Raw genomic sequence first — 25,092 nt, 5'->3', positions numbered from 1 at the left:
GGGTGTGAGCCAAAGTAAGCACAACCCGCTTGTACATCGTCGCGATGAAGTCTGCAAACATCGAGGCGAGCGAGCGATCTTCAGCGGTCGATCAGTCGCGACCGTTGCATGTGCGTACGCCGCTACTCGAGAGCCTTCCGCTGTCGCAGATCTACGGGCAACGAGTCTACATCAAGATGGACAATGTTCAGCCATCGGGATCCTTCAAGATCAGAGGAATGGGCATCCTCTGCCAGGACGTACGTATGAAGTTTATCCTGAATAAAAAACGCGCGATTTTAGGCCCATGCTAAAGTCCGCAAAATTACTATTTAAAAACAAGGCAAATCCAACGTACAGTAGGAATCAATGATATTCGAAGCACGAATGAGAAATGTTGATATTTCACTTTAAAAACAGCACAACGTTACGAGGTGGAGGTATATGATGCCGTACATGACGTCCCTGGCATGGTTATCATCCTTGGATGTGTCGTTTACCTTCGTCATCCATTCACGTCACGTGATACCAAATTTAGTATATGTGGAGCTAGTGAAACGACCGCGAGCACGCTATGAGCGTGGCATGTTGTCATGTTCTTACATGACACGCGTGTCAGGATTATGATGTTTGCACCAGTCATATATTTCGTCATCCATTAACGTCACGTAACACCAAATTTGGTATATGTGGAGCTAGCAAAACGGCTGCGAACACATCATGAAGGGACCAATACACTCCAATGTAGTGTTGACGCACGCGCACGCTGGGCAAATCGATGCTACGTTACCAAACGCGAGCACTCTATAGTCTGACGCCAGGCGCGACCAGCGTCCGTCGGCGTGGCCCGGCGGTAACCGGCGCGCAATGTGACATGCTGCATTTGGCGCCGATGTGCTACCCAGACAACACTGAGTCTCCTTCTTTTTGTAGCGGAGGGACGCCAGATGCGCTAAAACGTGCATGCGTCAAAGCAGCGCAGCGTGGCGCACCTGCGAGTATATGGCAGTACCGGCGCCTGGCGTGGCAACGCCGGCTTGACGCGACGAAATGAACGTCAGACAGCACACGCACCGCATCACGTTGAAATGTATTGGCACTTTGACTGTGGCATGAAGTCATGATCTCACATGACATGCTTCTCATGATTATCATCTTCGCACCAGCCACATACCTTCGTCATCCAATGGCGTCACGTAATACCAATTTGGCACATGTGAAGCTAGCGAAACGGCCGTGAGGGCATCGTCAGTGTGACATGTAGTCGTGTTACTAAACACGCATGTCTTGATTATCATGTTTGAATGTGTCACTAACCTATGTCTTCCATTCCCGTCACGTAATACCGAGTTCGGTGCATGTGGAGCTTGCAAAACGGCCGCGAGCGCATCATGAGTGTGGCATGTAGTCATGCTGTTACATGACACGCATGTCATGATTTTCATGTTAAGGCCTGTCGATTGTGTTCGCCATGCAATCATGACATACCATACCAGTTTTGCAACATGCCATGTGAACGAAACCACGGCAAGAGCTGCAGGACCATGAAATGTAAATCTTGACATTCTTGACATACATGTCATGATTTTCATGTTATGACTAGACAAATATGTTCTTCATGCAGTCATGTTGTGCCATACCAAGTTTGGTATCGATACCATTATTGAAACTGCCAGGAGAGCTAAACGTCGTACACGGCTAGATAGACAGACAGATAGATAGATAGATAGATAGATAGATAGATAGATAGATAGATAGATAGATAGATAGATAGATAGATAGATAGATAGACTCACTGAAAGTCACTGGAGTTCGATAAGAAATGCTTCGAATTTAAAAGGCACCCCCTTGCGAACAGCGTTGTGACACGTGGTCATCAAGCTCGTTATTCAACCACTTGAAGCACTCGCCTAGTTGGTAATCATTATTCATTACAGACTGCGCGAAAAAACACCAGAGACGAGAAAGGAAAACAAGTCACGTGCAGATGATTCATTTTCACATACAAACGTAAGTGGCGAACAGACTTGGGAAAGTTTACTGACTGGGGGATCAATAGTGTACATTGAGGAAGTCCAATTTTTATTTGTTGCCTATCTCATGTGCCTTTCTCGCTTCTATGGTAGTTTCTGTTTGCGTAGTGTTTAATGAGTAATAAATAGATTACGGTGTGTATTTACGTTCAGTCGCTGTTTACTCACTGCCATCTCTTGGCTGCCCTCGGCAGCTCCATGCGCCACCACTGCTTATCTTGCGAACTGTTGTCAAGGCTACAGTTTCCCTTCTCTAAATTTGCTCTTTATTTTACGGTCTCGCCACCTGTAGGTGCCAAACGTTCCCCATTCACTTAACGTGATACTAAGTTTGGTATATGTGGAGCTAACGAAACGACCGCGAGCGCGCTGTGAGCGTAGCTTGTAGTCATGTATTACATGACACGGATGTCAATAAATGACATGTTTGACATGTGAAATTGCATGATTCTCATGTTTTAACGTGTCATTCGCCTTCGTCGCCCGTTCGTGTCACGTAATACCAAATTTGGTATATATGAAGCTATCGAAACGGACGTGAGGGCGTCATAAGCATGGCATATAGTCCTCTTTTTACATTACATGCATCTCACAATCATAATGTTTGCCCCAGTCATATACCTTCGTCATTCATTCACGTTCATATAATACCACTTCGTAATACCATATCTGATATAAGTGAAGCTGGCGAAACGGCTGCTAGCGCTCTATGAGGGTGTCGCCTAGTCATGACCTACACGACATGCATGTCGCGATTTGCACGTTAGGTTCTGTCACTTATGTTCTCCATGCAGTCATGTGACACCATACCACTTCTTCAATATTTCATGTGAACGAAACCACCACAAGAGCAGCAAGACCATGAAATTTAGATCATGACATTGATGACACACATGTCGATATTCATGGTGTGACTTGTCACCTATGATCGTCATACAGAGATGGTATGTCAAACAAATTTTGGTATAGATACCATTATAGAAATGGCCAGGACAGCTAGATGCTCTGGGTGGCTCGACAGATAAATAGACAGATTAGGTCAGTCGTCAAAGTTAGCTAAAAAATGCTTCACATGTAAAGCAGACAAAGTGAACCAATATATATATATATATATATATATATATATATATATATATATATATATATATATATATATATATATATATATATATATATATATATATATATATATATATATATATTACTGTAAAGAATGAGACAAAGAGAGAACGTCCGTACGCGGGGCTGGATGTTGTTTATCTTATTCTCAGAAGGAGCGTGAAGAGCACTCCTTGTTCGCTCAGCTGCTGAGGATGTCCTGATTGAGAATATGCCACCACGGGAACGTTGAACAGTGTTCCAGGCAAACAGGAGGCCGTGCGCTGCCCTGGCGACGCCACGATGTGCCGGCCCTTGGGTCACTGAGGAGATTTGGACGCCTTCCTTGAGCGGTGGCCCAGAGGCGTTTGGCAGTAGGAAGGCCACAGGCTTCATAATTGAGAGCGTTCCTTTTACGGTTTGTGGGCTCGTCGATCGCAGCTGCCCCTAAATACGGAGGAGCGACCCTTCAAGTGAACAAAGGTCACTCAAACGAAACAATACACGCACAAAAGAAGAGAAATAAAACGTAGTTTAGAAGACGTGATGCAGTCGCGTACTCTTAGTAGCGGCAAAAGGTCGTTCCGCCGCTGTGTGCACATGCAAGATGTGATGACCGGTGACGACTTCAGACAAATGATGAGGCTCATCAGCAAGGAGCAGTTCGAAGTTGTTTGCGAAGTCATCCACCGACTAACGACACCCACTTCTGACCCTCTCAAAATTTTCCTGACTGGCTTGGCGTGTTGGGGCGACACATTAGTTTCGCGGTTCATTATGAACGCCTACAACCGTTAAGTACAACCGTTGCACCAACACCGCCTCTATGTGCATGCAAAACGCGTACGTCTCGTGCACCACAATATGCAAGACAACGGTTGCGATCGGCGGACTCACCGTGAACGCTGCCTTCAATCTCAGTGTACGCACCGACGGGGGCTGCGCGACGGCGACCTCAACTCTTTCCGTGCAGCGTTTGCCAACGTAAAACAAGTCATTATAGACGAATGGAGCTCCATGAGCAGTGGTACTCTCACACGTTTGGACGACTGTCTGTGGCAGATAACTGCAAACTACAATTACACTTTTGGTGGCTTGGACTTCATCATGCGCGGTGACTTGCGCCAGTTGTCCCTCATTCGCGCCAGCGAGGTGTACAAATGCAGTAGGACACGTTACAACATTCTTAACACTGTCACGGACTGCCATTTTTGCGACCCGGCGTCACGGCAAATAACGGGCGCCGTACTACCGCGCTGACCTTGGAAACGGTGGGCTCATGAAAGAGAGCCGGGAAAAGCAGAATGGGGGGTTCTTCTTTGAACGTCGCCGCCGATGTTTGATCTTTTGTACCTACGGTGGCGTCTGCAGGGTCGTAGAAGGCCGCGATGTACCTCGAACAAGGTTTAGACTACGGGATGCACCAGCTGAGAGCCAGTCTGACCGTTCCCACGGGAAAACTTCTGGTGGCCAAGCCATATGACAGCACCCCAACAGGTTGTCACTCTCGCTAAGTTGAGGGCCCTCTCCTAATTAAAAAGGGGTGGGGTCAGTATATTTTTCAGGGTGGAGTTTCCAACCATGAAACGCGCATGATTGGACCCATGTAGACGTCTCTTGTCCCCAAGGAAGAGAGCGAGGGGACACGAGGAGGATTTAAGCGCAGGATTTTGCCCTGCTAGGCAGGCTAGTCGCTGACCAACATTGTTTAGAAACAGATCAACAAGTATCTCTTCTAGAAGTTTTTAGTGTGGCTCTGTATCGGCTGGCCACCTAAACTTAGCCGTTCGTCTAGTTGTGACGTGATATTAACGTCTGCAACATAGACATCGCGACTTCGCCTTGAGATAGCTCAACCTGCCCGAGGTCACCTGCAAGCACTAGCCTCCCGGAGCCACCAGCGTTGCAACACCGCCGACATCGCAGTCGAGCCAGAACTCTCTTCGACTTCTCGCATCCGATCGCCGGGGACGCAACGCTGCCGGTCATCACACGTATGCTTTCACCAGTTTATATCTTCGAACTTTCCCTTCGGTATTTCTATTGTTGTTAGTTTGTGTAGTTTGTAATAGCTCTCTCGTAAGCTGATTTATTGTTTATATATGTTTTTTGTTGTATCAAGTGTTGATGTATTTAGTTAGTTGTATTGAAGTGTTGTACTAGATCCCGTGTGCTGCAATATCACTAGAGTAAAGCTTGTTTTGTTTTCTCACGTCTCTGATCTCTTCACTGTCTCTGCTTGCGTACGGAACGAACTAACCTGCTGTCATTCCCGTCGCTGACTTCGCGCTGGCGACGCAAGAGTGGCAGCTTGTAACAAAACTGGCGTCCACGACGAGGACGTTCCGTACAAGAGTAAGACAGTGAGGGGTGAACGAGAACCGTGCCGACAGCGTGGTCATAGAGCCGCACAGTTGAAGCGGTTGCATCTTGCATATGATTGCGCCGTTTTTATAGTGGCTATATAGTGACAGTTTGCAGTATGGAGTGTATGGGTTCTGATAAGTTTATCGCGCACGGAAAACAGTTAGGCCTGGAGGGCGCCGAACTGAGACAATGGGTTAAGGAGCAGCAGGAACAGGCGCAGGCCTTAGCCAGAGAAGAGCGGGCACTGGCCCGGGAGGAAAAGGAAAAAGAAAGGGAGAAAGAGCGTGAAGAAAAGGAGAGAGAGCGCAAAGAAAAGGAGAGAGAACGCGAAGAAAGGGAGGAAGAACGAGAAGCGACAAGGGAAGCGGCAAGGGAAGCCGGAGAACGGGAAGTACAGATACTGCACTTAAAGATTCGCCTCAGTGATAGTAGCAGTGTGAGCCGATCCAGCAGCGAGCACGGCAATGCCGGGGAGAAGCCGAGTTTGAGAATACACACAAGTAGACTGCTCGTCACCTTTGACGAAGGAAGGGACGACTTAGATGCGTTTATACGCCGGTTTGAAAGCATCGCCAGAGGGCAAAAGTGGCCTGAAAGCCAATGGGCGATGGCGTTTTCGACATGTCTTACAGGAGAGACGCTAAGTGTTCATGGCAGACTACTGTCTACAGATGCAGCGGACTACACCAAGATTAAAACCGCCCTCCTGAAGCGCTTTCGCTTCACGGCGGATGGCTTCCGAGACAAGTTTAATAAGGAGAGGTCAGTAGGGGGTGAAACAGCAACACAGTACGCGGCTCGCTTAAGACATTACTTCGATAGATGGGTTGAGCTGTCCAAAACGGAGACAGAATTCGAGTCCCTCCGCGCATTGATGATTAGAGACAGGTTTTTGCATGGATGTGGTTCGAACCTGGCATTATATCTGAAAGAAAGGAGGGCGGAATCTCTGGGAGACATGCTTGAGCTGGCAGACCAGTTTTTGGAAGCTCAGGGTGGAGCAAGCCTAGCTAAAACAAAAAAAAGATGGCCCCATAACGAACGAGAATGGGAAATACGAGAAAAGAGGCCACAGCCACGCACCACTACCACGGTGCTATATTTGCAATCATAGAAATCACCCGACGCACTTGTGTCGCAACAGACCTGCCGCTAATGTAGGCATCGTCGGCTTCAAGTGTGGGAAAAAAGGACATAGGGCAAACAACTGCCGGTCAGGAGCAAATAACTCACTCCAGGCGTCCTGCCTATACGTACCAAGGGAAACGTGTGAGGATCCCATATGCGACGGGTATATCGAGCTTAGGAATGGCAAAAAAGTCCCCGTCGTCAACGCCGTAAGGCTGACACCGCCGAAAAATCTGGCCGAGAACCTACCAGTGGCCACAGGGACCCTCCGAGGCACAGACATATCATTGTTGCGGGATATGGGGTGCAACACAGTAATCGTGCAGAGGAAGTTGGTGAAGGAAGACGAACTGACAGATACAAGCAGACTCGTCTACTTGGTTGACGAAACAGCGAGGATGCTGCCCGAGGCACAGATTGAGGTTGACACCCCCTACTTTACTGGCAATCTGACAGCACTATGCCTGCAAGATCCACTGTATGGCCTCATTTTGGGCAATATCGATGGCGTAAGACCTCCTATCCCAGAAAGGAGACTGAAAAACCTGTCTCGACAAAGGAGTTAAAAGAAGAGCCTGTAGCAGCAGCTATTACCCGTTCCCGAGCACATGCACAGCCGGAAAAATTTGCCAAGCATCGTACGCCTGGGACCACGGCGGGATTGCCGGGAGATAACTATGGCTGCGAACAGAGGGGAGATGCGACACTCAAACAGTGTTTTGAGAAGATCGGCAGGAAGCAAACATGCCGAAATGAGAAGGGAAGCGTCGAGTATAAACAATAACAAGGACTGCTGTACCGACAGTACACAGAGGCCAACAGACGGCTTGTATGCCAATTAGTCGTTCCGCACTGCCACTGAGAAGCTGTGCTTAAAACAGCACACGATGGTATAATGGCAGAACACCTGGGCACGCAGAAAACCAGGGACCGGATCTCGGAGGAATTCTTTTGGCCAGGCATCACAGCTGACGTAAAAAGGTTTGTCGCCTCATGTGACATTTGTCAGCGCACTGTACCAAAGGGCCGTGTACCACATGTTCCACTGGGGAGGGCACCCATAATCGACACCCCGTTCAAGCGAGTGGCGATCGATTTAGTAGGACCTATTCACCTGCCCTCAAAGCATGGGAACCGATACATTTTGACTTTGATGGATTATGCGACCCGGTATTCAGACGCAGTGGCGCTGCCGAGTATCGAAACTGAGCGAGTGGCCGAAGCCCTGGTCGAGATGTTCTCCCGATTTGGCGTCCCCCGCGAGGTACTGAGCGACCATGGCACGAACTTCACATCGGACCTGATGGAGGAAGTAGCGCAGCTCCTTTCCGTGCGCCAGCTCCACACCACCCCATATCACCCCATGGCGAATGGCTTGGTGTAAAAATTCAACGGCACCTTAAAACTAGTGTTGAAGCGCATGTGCGCCGAAAAACCAAGAGATTGGAACCGCTACCTGGCACCTCTCCTCTTTGCCAATAGGGAGGTTCCGCAGGCCAGTATGGGGTTTTCACCCTTCGAGCTTCTTCTCTACGGCCGCCATGTGAGGGGACCCTTGGCGATAATGAAGAAGCTGTGAACAAACGCCGACTTGACTGAAGAAGCTAAGACGACGTACCAGCATGTCTTCGACCTTCGGAACCGTTTGGAGGAAACGTGCCGCCTGGCACTCGAGGAGTTGGAAAAAGCCGGAGCACGGTACACGAAGCTGTACAATCGAAAGGCGAAGGAGCGGAGTTTCAACCCCGGAGACAAGGTACTGATTTTACTTCCCACCGACACGAACAAGCTGCTGCTGCAATGGAAGGGCCCTTTTGAAGTCCGGGAAAAGAAAGGTGAAGCTGACTACGTCGTAGACACGGCTGGCGGCAGAAAAATCTTCCACGCCAACTTACTGAAAAGATATGAGGAGAGGGACAGCAGCCCACGAGGAGGCTTTTCGAAGTCTCAAACAACATGTCTCTACGAAGCCGATACTACGGCGACCAAATTTGCACCAGCCATTCGTACTTCGGACGGACGTATCGGACACAAGTCTCGGAGCCGTGCTCATGCAGGCCCACGAAGGCAAGCTCCACCCCACAGCTTATGCCAGCCGAAAGCTGCTTCCACGGGAGGCTTCCTATAGTACCATCGAACGCGAATGTCTCGCGTTGGTATGGGGAATTCAGAAATTCTCCGTGTACTTATATGGAGTACATTTTTGTGTCCAGACAAACACCAAGCCTCTGAGTTATATCCAACAGGCAAAACAGCTGAATGCTCGAGTACTTCGATGGAGTTTACTACTCGAAGAGTACCAGTTCACCATTACGCATATTAAGGGTAGCGAAAACGTGGGAGCCGATTACTTGAGCCGGATATAGATCTTGAGGTCTGGGGAGCATGTTATTTTTTTATTCCTTTCCTCGTTTGTTTTCTGTTTGTATGTGCGTATTTCATTGTATAAGAAGTGTATTTTGAGTTATTTTCTTTTTGCTTGGTGCATTGGTTGTTTTTATATGTTGTATTGCACATTGAAGGATTTCACTACTGTGGAGGAGCGCACCTGTTCCGTTTTGTTTTGTAAAATACATTCGTGCAGTGTATTCTGTATTGATGGCTGCCGTACACGGCTATTTCTTTTTCTTGTTTGTATGGCGCATAGAAATTGTTGCGTGTAACTGAAGCTGGTACTCTAACAACTATTTTTTGCCTTTTGTTGTTACTTTGATGCACTCTGCCTATTTATGTTGTGTATGAGAAGGACAGCCCATTCATGTCTCCCTTGTTCGTGGTGTTTTGTTCCTTGTTGTCGAAAAATTTCCCTCCGTGTGAGCAAATGTTATGAATAACATTCTGAAAGTGGGGAGCAATGTCATGGACTGCCATTTTTGCGACCCGGCTTCACGGCAAATAACGGGCGCCGTACTACCCCGCTGACCGTGGGAACGGCGGGCGCATGAAAGAGAGCCGGGAAAAGCAGAATGGGGGGTTGTTCTTCGAACGTCGCCGCCGACGTTTGATCCTTTGTACTTACAGCGGCGTCTCCAGGGTCGTGGAAGGTGGCGATGTACCCCGAACAAGGTTTAGACTACGGGACGCACCGGCTGAGAGCCAAACAGTTTGACCATTCCCACGGGAAAATTTCTGGTGGCCAAGCCGTATGATAGCACCCCAACAGGTTGTCACTCTCGCTAAGTTGAGGGCCCTCTCCTAATTAAAAAGGGGTGGGGTCAGTATATTTTTTGCGGCGCAGTTTCCAACCATGAAACGCGCGTGATTGGATCCATGTAGAGGTCTGTTGTCCCCAAGGAAGAGAGCGAGGGGACACGAGGAGGATTTAAGCACAGGATTTTGCCCTGCTAGGCAGGCTAGTTGCTGACCAACATGGTTTAGAAACAGATCAACAAGTATTTCTTCTAGAAGTTTTTAGTGTGGCTCTGTATTGGCTGGCCACCTAAACTTAGCCGTTCGTCTAGTTGCGACGCGATATTAACGTCTGCAACGTAGACATCGGGATTTCGCCTCGAGTTAGCTCAACCTGCCCGAGGTCACCTGCAAGCACTACCCTCCCGGAGCCACCAGCGTTGCAACACCGCCGACATCGCAGTCGTGCCAGAACTCTTTTCGACTTCTCGCATGCGATTGTCGGGTGCAACGCTGCCAGTCATCACACGTATGCCTTCACCTGTTTATATCTTCGAGCTTTCTCCTCCGTAGTTGTATTGTTGTTATTTTGTGTAGTTTGAAATAGTTCTCTCTCGTAAGCTGGTTTATTGTTTTTATATGTATTTTTTGTTGTATCAAGTGTTGATGTATTTTGTTAGTTGTATTGAAGTGTTGTACTAGATCCCGTGTGCTGCAATATCACTAGAGTAAAGTTTGTTTTGTTTTCTCACGTCTCTGATCTCTTCACTGTGTCTGCTTGCGTACGCAATGAACTAACCTGCTGTCATTCCCGTCGCCGACTTCGCGCTGATGACGCTAGAGTGGCAGCTTGTAACAAACACCCACGTCACTTTACATTGCCTCTCCTACTTTTCGCTTGTGCAAGTCATCCGCCAGAGCAACGCTAAGTCTTCCAGCGTCTTGTCTAAAATTGGCGATGGTTGCGTGCTTGAACAGCAGGAAGTCCACATGCTTCAAGCCCGCTTAGTCTCCAAGGATGACGCGAAGCTCCGCTGTACTTGCGGCGTCAGGCAATACGATTCGAACAAGGAAGCTGAGGCGTACAACACGCTGGACACCGTCGAGGACGTGGACGCTATATACGAGGCCGATTCAGAAAACACTATTGTCGGCTACCGCAGTGATGCCTACTATGAGAGTGCGAAGCGTCGGTTACACTCGCTCAGCACTGCTGAGGTTGGCAATCTGCTACGAAAACATATGCTCGGTTCAAGAAAGCCATACATGCTTACCCTGAACACGGATGTGTCCGACGGCTTGGTTAACGGAGCAGCGGGTCAACTCAAGTACGTGAAGTTGGATGAAGCGGGCCTATTGAAACGCCTTTGGCTCCACTTTCACCCTAAAGCGACAGCCAACATTGCTCAGATGAAGTCGAAGGCTATTCGTGAAGTTCCTGGCTGTGTCGTGCCTATCGACTCCGTACCCATCTAACTGCGCACCGCCACTACCGCTTTGGACAAAAAACGAGAGGCACTAGCCGTTCCAAGCAATTACCCGTAATGCAAGCGAGCGCTGTCATCATACACAAATCCCAGGGGGGGGGGAGGGCAGAGGGGGACATACATCCAGGTAGCGTACAAATATCACAAGCGTGATCTTCAGAAGCTCGTCTACTTCGGCTTGAGCCGAGTCACCACACTGGAAGAAGAGGTTTTGACAAACGCAGAACCGGAATTTACCTTTATCATAGTAGAAAAAATCCTGTTCGCACATTGTTGGACGAATTTCGCTGATCGCGAACGCGTCGACTTGACAGAAACACCGCGAAGTGCTTCGCCATGCTCCAGTGACCACACACATTGGCAATTCGCAGCATGAACGTACGCTCGTTGCCTGCACACGCCATCGATGTCTCACGCAATTATGTCGTCTGCGAGGTACCTCTACTGTGCTTCACGAAAACGTGGATGGACACTGTCATCGAATTGCCAGAATGCAAGTGCATCAGCTTCGTAAAACGGTAAAACTGCCGAGCTGGTGGAGTCGCCATTTATGAATGCTTCGACGGAATAACGCTTTTACCTCGCAGCGTTTTATACCAACTCAACTCGCTGGCCCAGGTGATTTGTGGTGGTGCATGTGCCGTCGAAACCTCACACGGCTTCATCGTCGCATCGGCCTACATCTCGCCGGGAAGCTCACTGAACGACATACAGACAGACGAATGGACGCTCACACAGATGGATGGACAGACGGACGGGCGCATGCTCGAATGAATGGACAGACACGCTCGGGCAGACGGATGCACGGACGCGTGCATGGACGACAGACGAACGAACACTTCACCCCACTCATCATCATGCGCTCCGCGGATATTATGTGATGTTTTTGTTAGATATTCGTGTATACATGAACACTTCTGGCCGAATATAAGAAGCCAGAAGTGTCTTTGAGATATTGTTTGAGATATTCTAATTTAGTTTTAAATAAGATTGAGTCCTCATCGTACATGGCAGCACGACGCTTCATCGCCACTGGCATGACGTAGACAAGGACCTAGTGTGATGTTATACGAGTAAAGCGAGTACAGTATTGTCGACGTCTCAAGGTTCATGGGGTACGAGTAACACCACGACTCGTCCCGTTGAGGGCTCTTCCACCCTTTCCCTCTGCTCTCAAGGTAGTTATGGCTATTCAGGCCAGGAATGTCTTGTCTTTTTCCTTTCTGTGAAAGCCCGTGCTCAACAAACTTGGAGGACCCGTAAATTATATCCAACGTTTTTGCAAATATTTCAAGTAAACACGCGCATTCTGTTCAGCATACGTCACGATCAGCGATGCCACACGCAGCAGCACCACGAGATGCGGGGCCCCCTTAAATTCCAAGTGTAGAGAGGAAGAAGATCATGTGCAGCAGTGGGTCACGCCTTTAGCGAGGGGAGCCGAGCGCGAGCTGTTCCCCCGAGGGCTGTGATTCCAGCGTTGGTTGCTGCCACCCGCTTTCCGCATCAATAGACGTGCTGTGCAAGTACTACGAACGCCAATAAACCCCGTATCAGAGTGTTGGAGGTGCGGGGTAACTCAACCTGGAACTCCGCAACAGGAAAATACCTGCCATCCCAGAAATAGCTGAAGAAAACACCCAGCAAGGAACGACCCAGCCTCCGATGGTCATCGTTCGCACTGCGCTGCGCGTGCGCGATCCACCTTTTTTCGACACTAACGATGAGCAAGACGTAGAAGATTGGCTGTCGACATTTGAAAAGGTAGGCGCAAGCAACAAGTGGGGCGACCCTACGAAGCTGCAATATTTACACTTCTACCTGAAAGAGGTAGCTAGTCTCTGGTTTAACAACTACCACTCGGAATTCGCCACTTGGGGTGCCTTTAAGCTACGCATTACCGATGTCTTCAGTCGCCTCAAGGTACGCAAGCTTCGTGCCGAACAGTGCCTACGGGGACGCACACAGCTTCGGGGGGAGGCTTCACAAGCTACATCGAGGATGTGCTCTACTTGTGCAAGCGCCTTGACCCTTCATTGATCGAAGCAGACAAGATGAAACACATTTTGAAGGGTATAGACGAAGACGCCTTCCAGATGCTGCTGGACAAGGGCCCACGTACCGTGTCCGAACTCGCCACTCTTTTCCAGAGCTTCGAGGAGTTGCGCAAACAACGGGTCATGACACGGCGGCCAGCGGCTACCAATGAAACCATCGCGACATTGACCCTGGGTGGAAACCGCATCATAATCATGTTGGAAATCAAACATGTGCACGAGGAGGTGTCCCGACAACTTTCGTGCCTGTCGTACTTACCGGCAACAGAACCCTCTTCTGAGCGTCGCGCGCCCGCCATCAGGCAGGTAATACAGGCGCGGGTGTCTGAGGCACTGCCTTCCGTCTCTCTGACAGCACCCATAACCGCGCCATTGACTTAAGCTGCAGTTGCTGCTACTGCGCCACGACCTTCGCTTGGGCCGACTCCCCAGCCTGTACGAGTACAAACGACGCCATTTCCAGCAACACAACAGCGCTATAACGAAAACCTTTTGCGCACAGTTCACAATCGCCCGATCTGTTACGCATGCGGATATCCAGGTCACGTGGCACGCTTCTGTCGCCGGCGCTTCGCAACGGGCCCGGCTGCAGCTCCGAGGTACTCTGACTACTCTTTACTGGCCCCGTACAACGCGCAACGAGAACTGCCACGTCAATGCGACCGACAATCAGTGGAACGCGACCCGTCACCAACCAAACTAGATCAACACCATGCTGCCGACTATCAACCATTTGGTCTCCGTCGCTCATCCTCACCACGCCGCCACCGTTCTCCGTCCCCTCTGCGTCGTCGACCGAACCCCGTAGAGACGTAAAACTGACTGTCGCAGCTCTAGAGGCAGGATCTGCGAAATCGTCGCATTGTACAAGTCCTCGCCCGTCCCCCACAAACGTTCTGGAAGTGTTTTTTAAAGGTCTACGAACTCTTGTGCTTGTTGACACGGTTGCCGCCGTATCTGTGATGAGTCAAAAACTCTGCCGTTCAATACGAAAAGTAACAATGACGCCTTCCGATGTTTTGCTGAATACCGCGAGTGCGCAACCAATTCGACCAGTCGGAGCATGTACGGCGAGAGTAATCATTCAGGACGCCCTGTACCACATCTAGTTTCTCGTGTTTACCACTTGTTCCCACGACGTGCCACTTGAATGTGATTTTTTGTCGCGCCACCACGCCGTAATTGCCTGCACTCGCGCGCAGGTGGAATTTTTCGTGTTTTCAGATGCGCCATCTACCAACAATGAGCGCACCTACCTTGTCAAGCTTCTCGTTGCTTCCGACGTTGACGTTCCTCCTCTTAGTGCCATTGTTGTTCCCGTCAATCGCACTGAATTGTCTGGCTCTACCGTTGTGTTCTCCCCATCTGACGTTTTCAGTCGCCACCATGGTACGTCTATGCCGTACGCCGTTCTGCCACCTCACCAAGATACTTCCGGAATTGTCGTTTGCAGTCCTGGCTCATGCCCTCTCACCCTAAGAGCTCACGAAACACAGGGCTATGTTCATCTTGTGGGTGACAACGTTATTATGCCTCTTGAGTACCACGACCCTGGCCAGCAACTTGAACTGAACGCTATTACTCCTCTTTTTACGCGGGATGACTACTCCTCGGATATTTTCAATTGTTCCATCGACAGCAAGCTTCCTCCGGATGAACGGGACCACCTAATAACCCTTCTGCATGAATTCCAAGATTCATTTGACCTTCCTCAAAAGGCACTGAGTCAAACTAACACCGTCGCTCACACAATCTACACTGGAACGCACCCTTCTTTGCGGCAACGACTCTACCACGTATCACCCGAGGAACGTAGTGTAATTGCAGAGCAAGTGGACGATATGCTTCAGCGCGGTGTCATCAAACCATCTTCTAGCCCTTTTCTTCAATAGCACCTGTTGTGCTAGTGAAGAAAAAAGACAGTTCGATTAGATTCTGTGTCGACTATCAGCGACTGAACAAAATTACACGGAAAGATTTACACCCTCTTTCCCGCATCGACGACGTTATTGATTGCCTACAAGGGGCCGAATTCTTTTCTTCGCTGGACTTACGTTCACGTTACTGGCAGCTTCCGATGGCAGAGTATGACCGTCTCAAAACAGCGTTCGTTACGCCGGATGACCTATACTAATTCATGGTTATGTCATTCTGTCTGTGCAATGCACCTTTCAAGTTTGAACGAATGATGGACAGCAATTTACGCGGCCTTAAAGGCAGATTTGCTTATGTTACCATGATAATGTTGTCCTATTCTTTCCTGATTTCTCTACCCACGTCGACCGTCTGCGCAGAATTCTTCAGTGTCTTACTAAGGCAAACCTCCAGCTCAACCTAAAGAAGTGCTGCTTTGGGGCTCGCCAACTTGCTATACTTGGTCACGTTGTGTCGAAGGACGGAGTTTGCCCCGACCCGGACAAACTTCGAGCCGTAGCCGACTTTCCGAAGCCGACTTCACCCAAAGAACTTGGGAGCTCCATCGGCTTGTTCTCGTATTTCGTCCACAACTTTGTATCAATAATAGCCCCACTTACGCAACTACTGAACGGTCCAGCTAATCTTTCTAACTGGACCCCGGCATGTGACGAAGCCTTCCTTATACTGGACCGCCTGCTTACGTCCCCACCCATTCTACGCCATTAGGACCCAAGCGCCCCCACTGAAGTGCACACAGATGCCAGTGGCGTTGGTCTGGGAGCAGCACTCGCGCAACGAAAGCCCGGTATTCCAGAGTACGTCGTCGCATATGCAAGCCGCGCACTCACGAAAGTGGAAATGAACTACTCAGTAACTGGGAAAGAATTCCTCGCAATTGTTTGGGTGTTAAGCAAGTTTTGTCTTTACTTGTACGGGCAAAGTTTCGACGTTGTGACAGATCACCATGCACTTTGCTGGTTGGCGTCACTAAAATATCCTTCAGGTCGCCTTGGACGGTGGGCCCTTCGCCTACAAGAATTCGACATTCGTGTCGTCTACCGCTCAGGACGAAAACACTCTGATTCGGACGCCCTCTCACGATCCCCAGTGAGATCCAGCGCAGACCTGCATTCGGACGCCAACTGCTCCATCGCTCCCATTTCCGTCTCAAGCATGTCATATGAACAGCGGAAAGAGCCATGGATAACATCTCTTCTTAACATTCTTTCCGACTCTTCAACGTCTGCGTACTCACGTGCTCTTCGCCACCAAGCCACACATTTTGCGATACGGGACGCGCAACTATACCGCAGAAACTACCACGCGGATGGTCGTAAATGGCTCTTGGTTATACCACGCCACATGCGATCTGTTGTCTGTGCGTATTTTCATGCCGACCCACAACATGCTCACGCTGGTGTGTTAAAAACATATCAGTGGATCAGCCAGTGTTACTACTGGCGTGGTATGTACACTTTTGTACAAAAATACATCCGGTCCTGTTCCTTATGCCAACGACGAAAGACAGCGGCCCATTCACCCGAATTATTACAGCCTCTACCGTGTCCGGCGTGCCCTTTCGACCGCGTTTGAATCGATCTATATAGTCCTCTTCCTTACACTGCCACTGGAAATCGATGGATCATTGTCACTGTCGACCATCTAACGAGGTATGCTGAAACAGCTTCACTACCTACAGCTGGTGCACGTGACGTAGCCAATTTCGTTTTGCGACGCTTCGTGCTGCGTCACGGGGCACCACGTGAACTAGTGATCAAGGGCCTGTCTTCTTATCCGAAGTTGTACAACTCATTCGGGCATGTCACACGGTGCACCGCACCTCTACAGCCTACCGCCCGCAGACCAAAGGTTTAACTGAGCGCTTCAACCGAACGCTAGGAGACAATGCTCGCCATGTATGTCAATTCCGACCAATCAAACTGGGATATCATTCTCCCATTTGAGACCTATGCGTACAACACCAAGACGCAGTCAACTACAGGCTTCTCGCCTTTCTTTCTTTTATATTGGCGTGGGCCATGCTCCACCCTTGACACCATTTTGCCGTATCGTCCCGACGTCTCAAAGTTGAACCCTCTTTCTGAAATTGTGCACCATGCTGAAGAGTGTCGTCAGTTGGCCCGATCATTGACTTCGGACAAGCAAGCACTCAAAAAAGACCACCACGACCGCGACCAGCAAGTCGAGACTTTTGCAGTGGGCTCGCTCTTCTGGCTCCGACTTCCCTTCCACTCCCCAGGTCTTTTCTCTAAGTTTGCCCCCAAGTTTCACGGTCCTTATCGCGTCGTCGAACGTCGATTTCTTGTCACATACGTGATTGTGACGTAGTGTCAGGTTTTGGGCCTAGGACCGCAAGCCAAGAAACAATCGAGCTACGAGTGCACACAAACACACAAAACATATTTACACGGGAAAAGCAACTATTAATGGAGCATTTCTACACATAGTCTGTCACATGCAGTTCTGTGGAAAATATCCCACTAATTAAAAGTCTCTCGTCGTTTTTTGCTCGGGCTTGGACGCTGATCGCTCGGGGGGACGTGCCGTCTGTCCCGTTGGCGTCTTCAACGTGAGTTGGCCCACGCCACCTCACAGCTATTCTGCCGCAGTAGTAGCAGGAGGGTAGCGGTCGCTCGGAAGCTCCGCCCTGGAGCAACAGCTCTCAGCCGCCGCGTTCGTCCTAGTAGCACGCCTTGGTCGTGCCAGCCACCCGAAACGGCAGCAGTACCAGCGGCCCACTGCAAACCGGAACTCGTAACAAATCGGGACGGCAGCTGGAACAGCAGAACCTCGCCTGGTCCCTGGGCCAGTCACCCAGCCGGAGTCGAGGCCTCGTTCACCGGTTGTCCAGGTGTCAGGAACGGCAGCCGGAACAGCAGCGGATCACCTGGTCCCTGGGCCAGTCACGCAGCCGGAGTCCAGGACAGTACAGCACCTAGAGGACGTCTCCTAGTTCTGCGGACCGGACGTCCAGCCAAGAACCGTCTGTCCTTGTCCGCTTCGCTGCCTCGAACGCTGTCACGCGCTTCCCGATCTCATGCGCTCTTGTTTGTCGTCTTCACTCTTCTGCCTATATTATCACAGTGATCGAGCCGGTCACGCCATCTACAGACAGGTGATGCCTCGGTCGTGAGACTGTCCATGTTAGTCGTCTCAAGCCCTATTACGACCCACTCCTACTCTCGTCACCTTGACTTGCCAGGATGGCTCGTCTTTGTCGCCGGGGTATTGTAGAGAGGAAGAAGATTATGTGCCGCAGTGGGTCATGATTTTAGCGAGGGGAGCCGAGCGCGATCTGTTCCCTTGAGGGCTGTGATTCCTGTGTCAGTTGCTGCCACCCACTTTCCGCATCAATAGACCTGCTGTGGAAATACTACGTACGCCAATAAACCCCGTTTCACAAAAACAATTCCTTCTCCTCTCCTAGCCATTCTGGCTCTTCTGCAGGTGACGTGTGATGTGCGACGCTGACATGTAGCGCCTGTGATGCTGTCGACAATAGGTGCTGTCATTGGTTGAACAACAGCCTACAACTTCCGGTTAGTCTTCAAGCAGCTGCCCGTGCTCCTTGCTGTTCTTCGTGGTGTTGCCCGTGCGTGAGTGCTTGCGAGTCGGCAACTGCCACCCCTAACGCAGGAGCCAAATCGCTAGCGTACCAACGCCGTGTCAATACCTGCACGGCAACAACAGCGCATAGCAGAGGAGCGCGCAGTTGACGAGGTCGCGGTAGCCGGAACAGCACCGCGGCGATAACGTAAGTATGTCACGTGAAATAGGGAGGCAAAATATAAATAAGTAGGGACAATGATGCCAAAGAAAGCGAATATAAAGTTATTGGAGATAATATTAACGCACATTTCAAGAACAGCGAACGAAAGCATAACTGGCCGCTGGCAGGGACTGAGCCCACGACCTTCAAATAATACGTCCGTTAAAACTGAAGTACAGCGGCGGTCATCCTTCAGTACACCTTACACCTGGCTGGCACCTAAGTCACTCGCGACCTCACTGCTCTCAGCGAGTCGGTCACATTGGTGAACAGCGCTTAGACCGTCAGCGCTGCCTCGCCATACCACCTAGAGTTTCTTTTAATTCTATAGTACCGATAGGTTTCTTATTCTGCTGTGGGTATTTGCGCAGTTGTAGACAGTTATAATCGTGGTGACACCTGCGGAAGATAAAAGAAGCCCACCAGGAGAGGTTTCTTTCGAATACCAAATGAAAATCCTCAGCGTCATTCATCAGAGAGCATGCCGGCTGGCGCACATAATGCGTGCACATTTTAAAGAAGGAAACGTCAACGTTCATTCCGTAGTAGGCAAACCAGAAAAAGAAGAGATGTGAATACACTATTAAACACAGATGCCCTTGTGTTGGTAGGAAAGCCATTCGCGTTGTTCGATGAGACGAACCAAGACTGGGTTCAAGCATACAGGCACTGCACAATATAGCGCGCAGTCAACACTGTCACGAAAAACGTCCAATGGAGGCCGAGTGGCATCGAACACAGGCCGATACGTGTTTCACATGCATGCAGTTACTAAACCCTCAGTACTCGTTAACGCACAGGTACTACACGGATAGTCAAGGGGACGTGTGATAGAACAACGCGGTGCTGCGTGAGCATCTCACGGCACTAGCATGAGGACTCAGCGCGCACATGAGCATTTCTTGATTTAGCAGAGTTCGTGCATCGCTATATGATATCCTGAGAATGGCGAATAGGCCAATTTGATGAACCGTTCAAAGAACCCCTGAAAACACGATAAAATCTATGGTCGCAAAGATACATTGCAGTTTGGCTCTTTACCAAGCCGCTGGTAAAGCAGTCGTCTGGTTCAATTGACTTGAACACATTTATTTCGCCCCGAGTAACAAAGTTATTCCTGAAAACAAGAGCTTGCGATGTTTTTGAGTGACACTTCTGAGATGGTAGAGATGCTCGAAGTCGTGTCCGCAGTATCCGTTGCGAGTTGGAGCGTGTAGACATTCACTCCTTCGCAAAACCGCATCTTTTCCTCGCAGCGCGACCAGCCTTGCCTTACCACTTTTGAATAGTATGCCACATTTAACGGCTGCGTTGTGTCAACTGGCGGAATCATGTAACTGACTGCTCGTGACAAAGAAAGTGACCGTGCCAATGCTGCTCCGTCAGCTCTGTCGTACTGAACACTGTAGTCGTACGGCTCATCGGTACAGCTCGTCTGTGCAAAAGTATACCGATATGGCGATGACAATAGGACCACAGCCACACTGACGTACGCACAAGCAATGTATAGGGTATACCGGGTGTTCAAAATTAAGCTTTATGATTTTTTTAAAATTAGGCGCTCGAAGGCACGTGAGAACCACTTGTGCAAATAAGTTAAGCGGCCAGGGGGACAGAAAGTTAGATGATAATTATCGCTGTCAGCAGCCCAATTAACTAAAATTTAATAATTAACTTTTTACTGGCTGCGGTAAGTTGGCATGTTTATATTGAAAAAATGTAGGCAGTGGTGTTTGTACACAGTTTCAGTTGGAAGATTTTTTCTAGCACGCCTGTGTTCCGAGATATCCGGCTCCAAAGTTTAATTGTCTTTCGCACGATTACGCATGCAAGAGGGTGAGGGTCCGCGCAAAGCTCCTCCCTAAAGTGACGCATCTGTTGCGTGTGGTGTTTAGTGTGTGAAGAGGGTGGAAGCGTAGGCATAGGTGATAGCAATTACCCTTGCCCTCTTCGGCCGGCGAAATCAAAATGTGACAGCGCGGTGCGCCATGAGCCTTACGCATGATCCTGATGAACGCGATAACAGGAGACCATTTTTCGCGACGTTTTTTCGTGACTTTAGATCACACTGAGACATCTTCTTGTGAACGCGTTAGCAGGACCGTCCTGCACTAGGGTGCCTCCGGTTAGAGCACAGCGTCTCTGCATTGAAGGTCTACCAAGGAAATCCACGTGGAGTCCTTTCGAGCTAATATGGCTGCTTCTGGCGTGAGGTATTCTACCAAAGTAAAAGTAGACGTGGTGCTTGCAATGGCTGAAATGAATGGCAACGCTTCGTTAGCAATGGAGCTTTACGCGTCTCGCCACCCACACCGTCCCCTTCCAACAAGGCCCACTTTCACAAACCTGTTTCGACGCTTCTGCACAACAGGCTCTGTCCACCTTCCGAGACGGACCAGGAAGGCAATCGTCGATGAAGACTTTGAAATCGACGTTGTCGCGTGCGTAACCTCGATGCCAGAGCTCAGCATCCGACAGATTGCCGATCAGTGCGGTCGCAGCATCGGAACAGTCACAAATGTTTTAAGAAAGCACAAGTTCCATCCATATCACGTTTACCTTCATCAGGACCTAAATGAGGCGGACTTTGAAAGGCGAGTTGACTTCTGCAATTGGGGCCTCATCAAAACTGATCAAGAAAATGACTTTTTGCACAGAATAATTTGGACTGATGAAGCTCGGTTTTGCCGAAATGGAAGTGTTAATCTTCACAACGCCCATTATTGGGCACAAGAAAACCCACACTGGCTGAGGCAGCACAAGCATCAAGTTCGCTGGAGTGTGAATGTGTGGTGCGGCATACTCGGGGACAGGATCATCGGACCTCACTTTTTTGAGGACAACTTGAACGGAAAGATGTACACAGAAGAAATATTAGGTGTTGTCATTGATGATCTTGTCTGCAGTCTTTCCCTGAATGACCTGCGCCAAGTATGGTTTCAGCACGATGGAGCACCACCACATTTTTCTACCAGGGCGAAGAACTGGTTGGACAGACGTTTTCCACAACAGTGGATTGGGCGCGCAGGAGCGATGTTTTGGCCACCAAGATCACCTGACCTTTCTCCGCTCGACTTTTTCCTTTGGGGCTACGTTAAAGATCGAGTTTACGTAACAGAGCCCAGCGATGTTAATGACATGAAGGACAGGATAACATCTGCCTGTGCGAGTATTCCTGCAGAAGTACTGCGCCGAGTCATCGAGTCGACGCGACAGCGGTTCATGCTTTGCGTTGCTGCCGAAGGCAGGCATTTTGAACACTTTTTGGGGCATTGACGTCTTGAGAGGTGAAGAGTTTCGATGAGATTTGTGCATGACCGAAATATGCTTATGTAGCAGCAGGAAATATGCGTTAGCAAGGATAAAACTGTTTCAGTTATTATTGGTGGAGTTGTTGCTCTTGTTTCAATAAAAGTTACAGTACTCGGACATCAGCAGTCACGCTATTCGCGTAGCCCAGGCAACGACCACGCATGCTTCTCTAGTGATTATTACGCACGCGCACTGGCATCCAGATTCTCCGCTCGCACCATTATCTCGGCATGGTATCTGCCACTATCGTTAGAGGCTCTGCAGTTGCGTGTTACGACACTGGTTGCAAGCGTTCTTCGATTTTTGATTTCGCCGGCCGAAGAGGGCAAGGGTAATTGCTATCACCTATGCCTACGCTTCCACCCTCTTCACACACTAAACACCACACGCAACAGATGCGTCACTTTAGGGAGGAGCTTTGCGCGGACCCTCACCCTCTTGCATGCGTAATCGTGCGAAAGACAATTAAACTTTGGAGCCGGATATCTCGGAACACAGGCGTGCTAGAAAAAATCTTCCAACTGAAACTGTGTACAAACACCACTGCCTACATTTTTTCAATATAAACATGCCAACTTACCGCAGCCAGTAAAAAGTTAATTATTAAATTTTAGTTAATTGGGCTGCTGACAGCGATAATTATCATCTAACTTTCTGTCCCCCTGGCCGCTTAACTTATTTGCACAAGTGGTTCTCACGTGCCTTCGAGCGCCTAATTTTAAAAAAATCATAAAGCTTAATTTTGAACACCCGGTATAATGCCATGGGCATGAAACGAGACTGGGCTACGCCTCTGTGTATATGTGCCATTGTAGAAAAGTAAATAGAACAAACAAGAGAAGATGATGAGCTCGTGCTTCTGGTGCTCGGTTTGGTTCGATCTCCACTGCTATTTACACAGAGGCTGTATACGCAGCACTTTACCAGAAAATGCCACGTGATTAAAATAAAACACTACCTCTGCCCACAAGAGAACTAGACGTCGAACCATAGCGATCACCAGAAACATGAGCTCATTGTCTTCTTCTTTGTCCTCTTTTCTTTCCCACAAGTGTGCATACACAATAGAACGTGAGAGTGTCAGTCAACGCCACCGGTAGCCATTATGGCAAGCGTGAAACACTTCTTCTGCCTATTGGCAACACGTAGGATGTGCACTTATTCTGAGTTGGCAGCTGATCAATAATCCTTCGCATACTACCGGAAGGCATCAAGTCTGCCAGAACGAGACCCTCACTATTGCTGCTAGCAGCGCTGACTGACGCTGCAACGTTTAGAAATGCCTGTAAGTAAATATTCTATAAAGTAGATGGTGGGGTGACCACTATCGTAGCTCACTTGGTAGAGCATCTGACGCGCTATTCGAAGTAACAGGTTTGGTCACTGCCAGTGGAAAGATATTTTTTCGTCCAATTTTCATTCTTCACATTACATTACAATTACTACTAATGACATCCCTTCATGACATCACTGTCGGTTCTTATTATAATGTGTCCGCGCCGTGGTGGTCTAGTAGCTAAGGCACTCGGCTGCTGACCCGCAGGTCCCGGGATCAAATTTCGGCTGGGGCGGCTGCATTTTCGGTGGAGGCTAAAATGCTGTAGGTGCGTGTGCTCAGATTTGGGTGCACGTTAAATGAACTCAGGTGGTCGAAATTTTCGAAATCCTTCATTATGGCGTCTATCGTAATCATATGGTGGTTTTGGGATGTTAAACCCCACACAACATCATCATCATTATTATTGCGTACCACAAGAAAATCAGTCCACAAATTTACACTTCTAAAATTGGGAGGGCCATTGAGGTTAGCGAAGGGAAGAGCGAAACGAGTGATCACCGCGTTTTGATCATCAATTTAAACGCGTGTAACTCGGCTTGTAGGGCACCGCTTTGCAAATTTCTTGTGGCTACATATTCTTTGCAGAATCGTTCATAAGTACGGCATTACACCTAAACTTGGACTTCCATGGCGTTTAGGGGTCCTCGACTGTATTGAAGAACCTACACCATTTCATTTTTACCGCTCCCGGGTCCCCGCTTCGAAAACTGCTCATTAAAAATCTTGCGAGCACGTGACCGAAGGTGTTCTCTCGCAGTTGGGCGCTACTTTTTGATGATTTTAGGTAGGCGTATGAAAGTGGCACAATATTTGTGGCGATCAACTATGCTAGCGTAATCACGAGATACGTCGCCGACACAAAGCAACTAAAAAAGTTGCAAACAGGTTCAAAGACAGGGGCTCTGAACGCAATAGATGCTGTAAGGCATAATCTGCAGTTTTATTGCGATAGCAAATATATGGACACTCTCGGATGATTTGTGCTACTGGCGTCCACGTCGATGTCATGCACCGTATATGTAGGCGTACCTATATATATATAAGAAAACGCAAGAAAGGAAAAAAAACCATAAAAACATTCCTGCGCGCGGAATCGAACGTGGGACATCTGCGTCGTGAAAGCGAGGTGTTTACCACTGAGCCACTCAGGAGAATTTTCTCCTCCGTTAAAACGACAAGCTATTTATATCTACCACTTACCGCTGCTGTGTTTTCCGCATTACCAGATAGATGACGCAATGAGCGCACGTCGCCATATCGCGCAGCGGCACCAACTTCGCCCCGCTTAGAGAAGGGTACTATCTCTCCCTCACGCGCCCTTATCTCGCGGTGGCAAGGAGGGGAGGATCGTACGCCTTGGATGGCCTCGGGATTTACGTGGAACTATTCTGCTTCAGGTACCAGGCGCACAAAGTCACTGCAATCATTGCAGTCTACGTTCGTGAAAAGCGCGTGC

The 25,092-nt window shown here is 49.2% G+C and overlaps 1 protein-coding gene across 1 annotated transcript in view; it reads left to right on the top strand.

Annotated features, from left to right (window-relative positions):
- The first annotated feature begins 25 nt into the window (after positions 1-25).
- Srr (Serine racemase) overlaps positions 26-25,092 on the top strand; it is a 77,042-nt gene continuing 51,975 nt past the window's right edge. Inside the window, exon 1 of the mRNA XM_037424410.2 lies at positions 26-239. Coding sequence (XP_037280307.2) covers positions 45-239 — 195 coding nt within the window. The 5' untranslated portion in view covers positions 26-44. The remainder of the gene's footprint in view (positions 240-25,092) is intronic.

This window comes from Rhipicephalus microplus, chromosome 5 (genome assembly GCF_043290135.1).
Source record: "Rhipicephalus microplus isolate Deutch F79 chromosome 5, USDA_Rmic, whole genome shotgun sequence".
NCBI lineage: Eukaryota > Metazoa > Arthropoda > Arachnida > Ixodida > Ixodidae > Rhipicephalus > Rhipicephalus microplus.
Note: the sequence above shows the minus strand (reverse complement) of the source record. Positions and strands in the feature narration are given on the sequence as shown.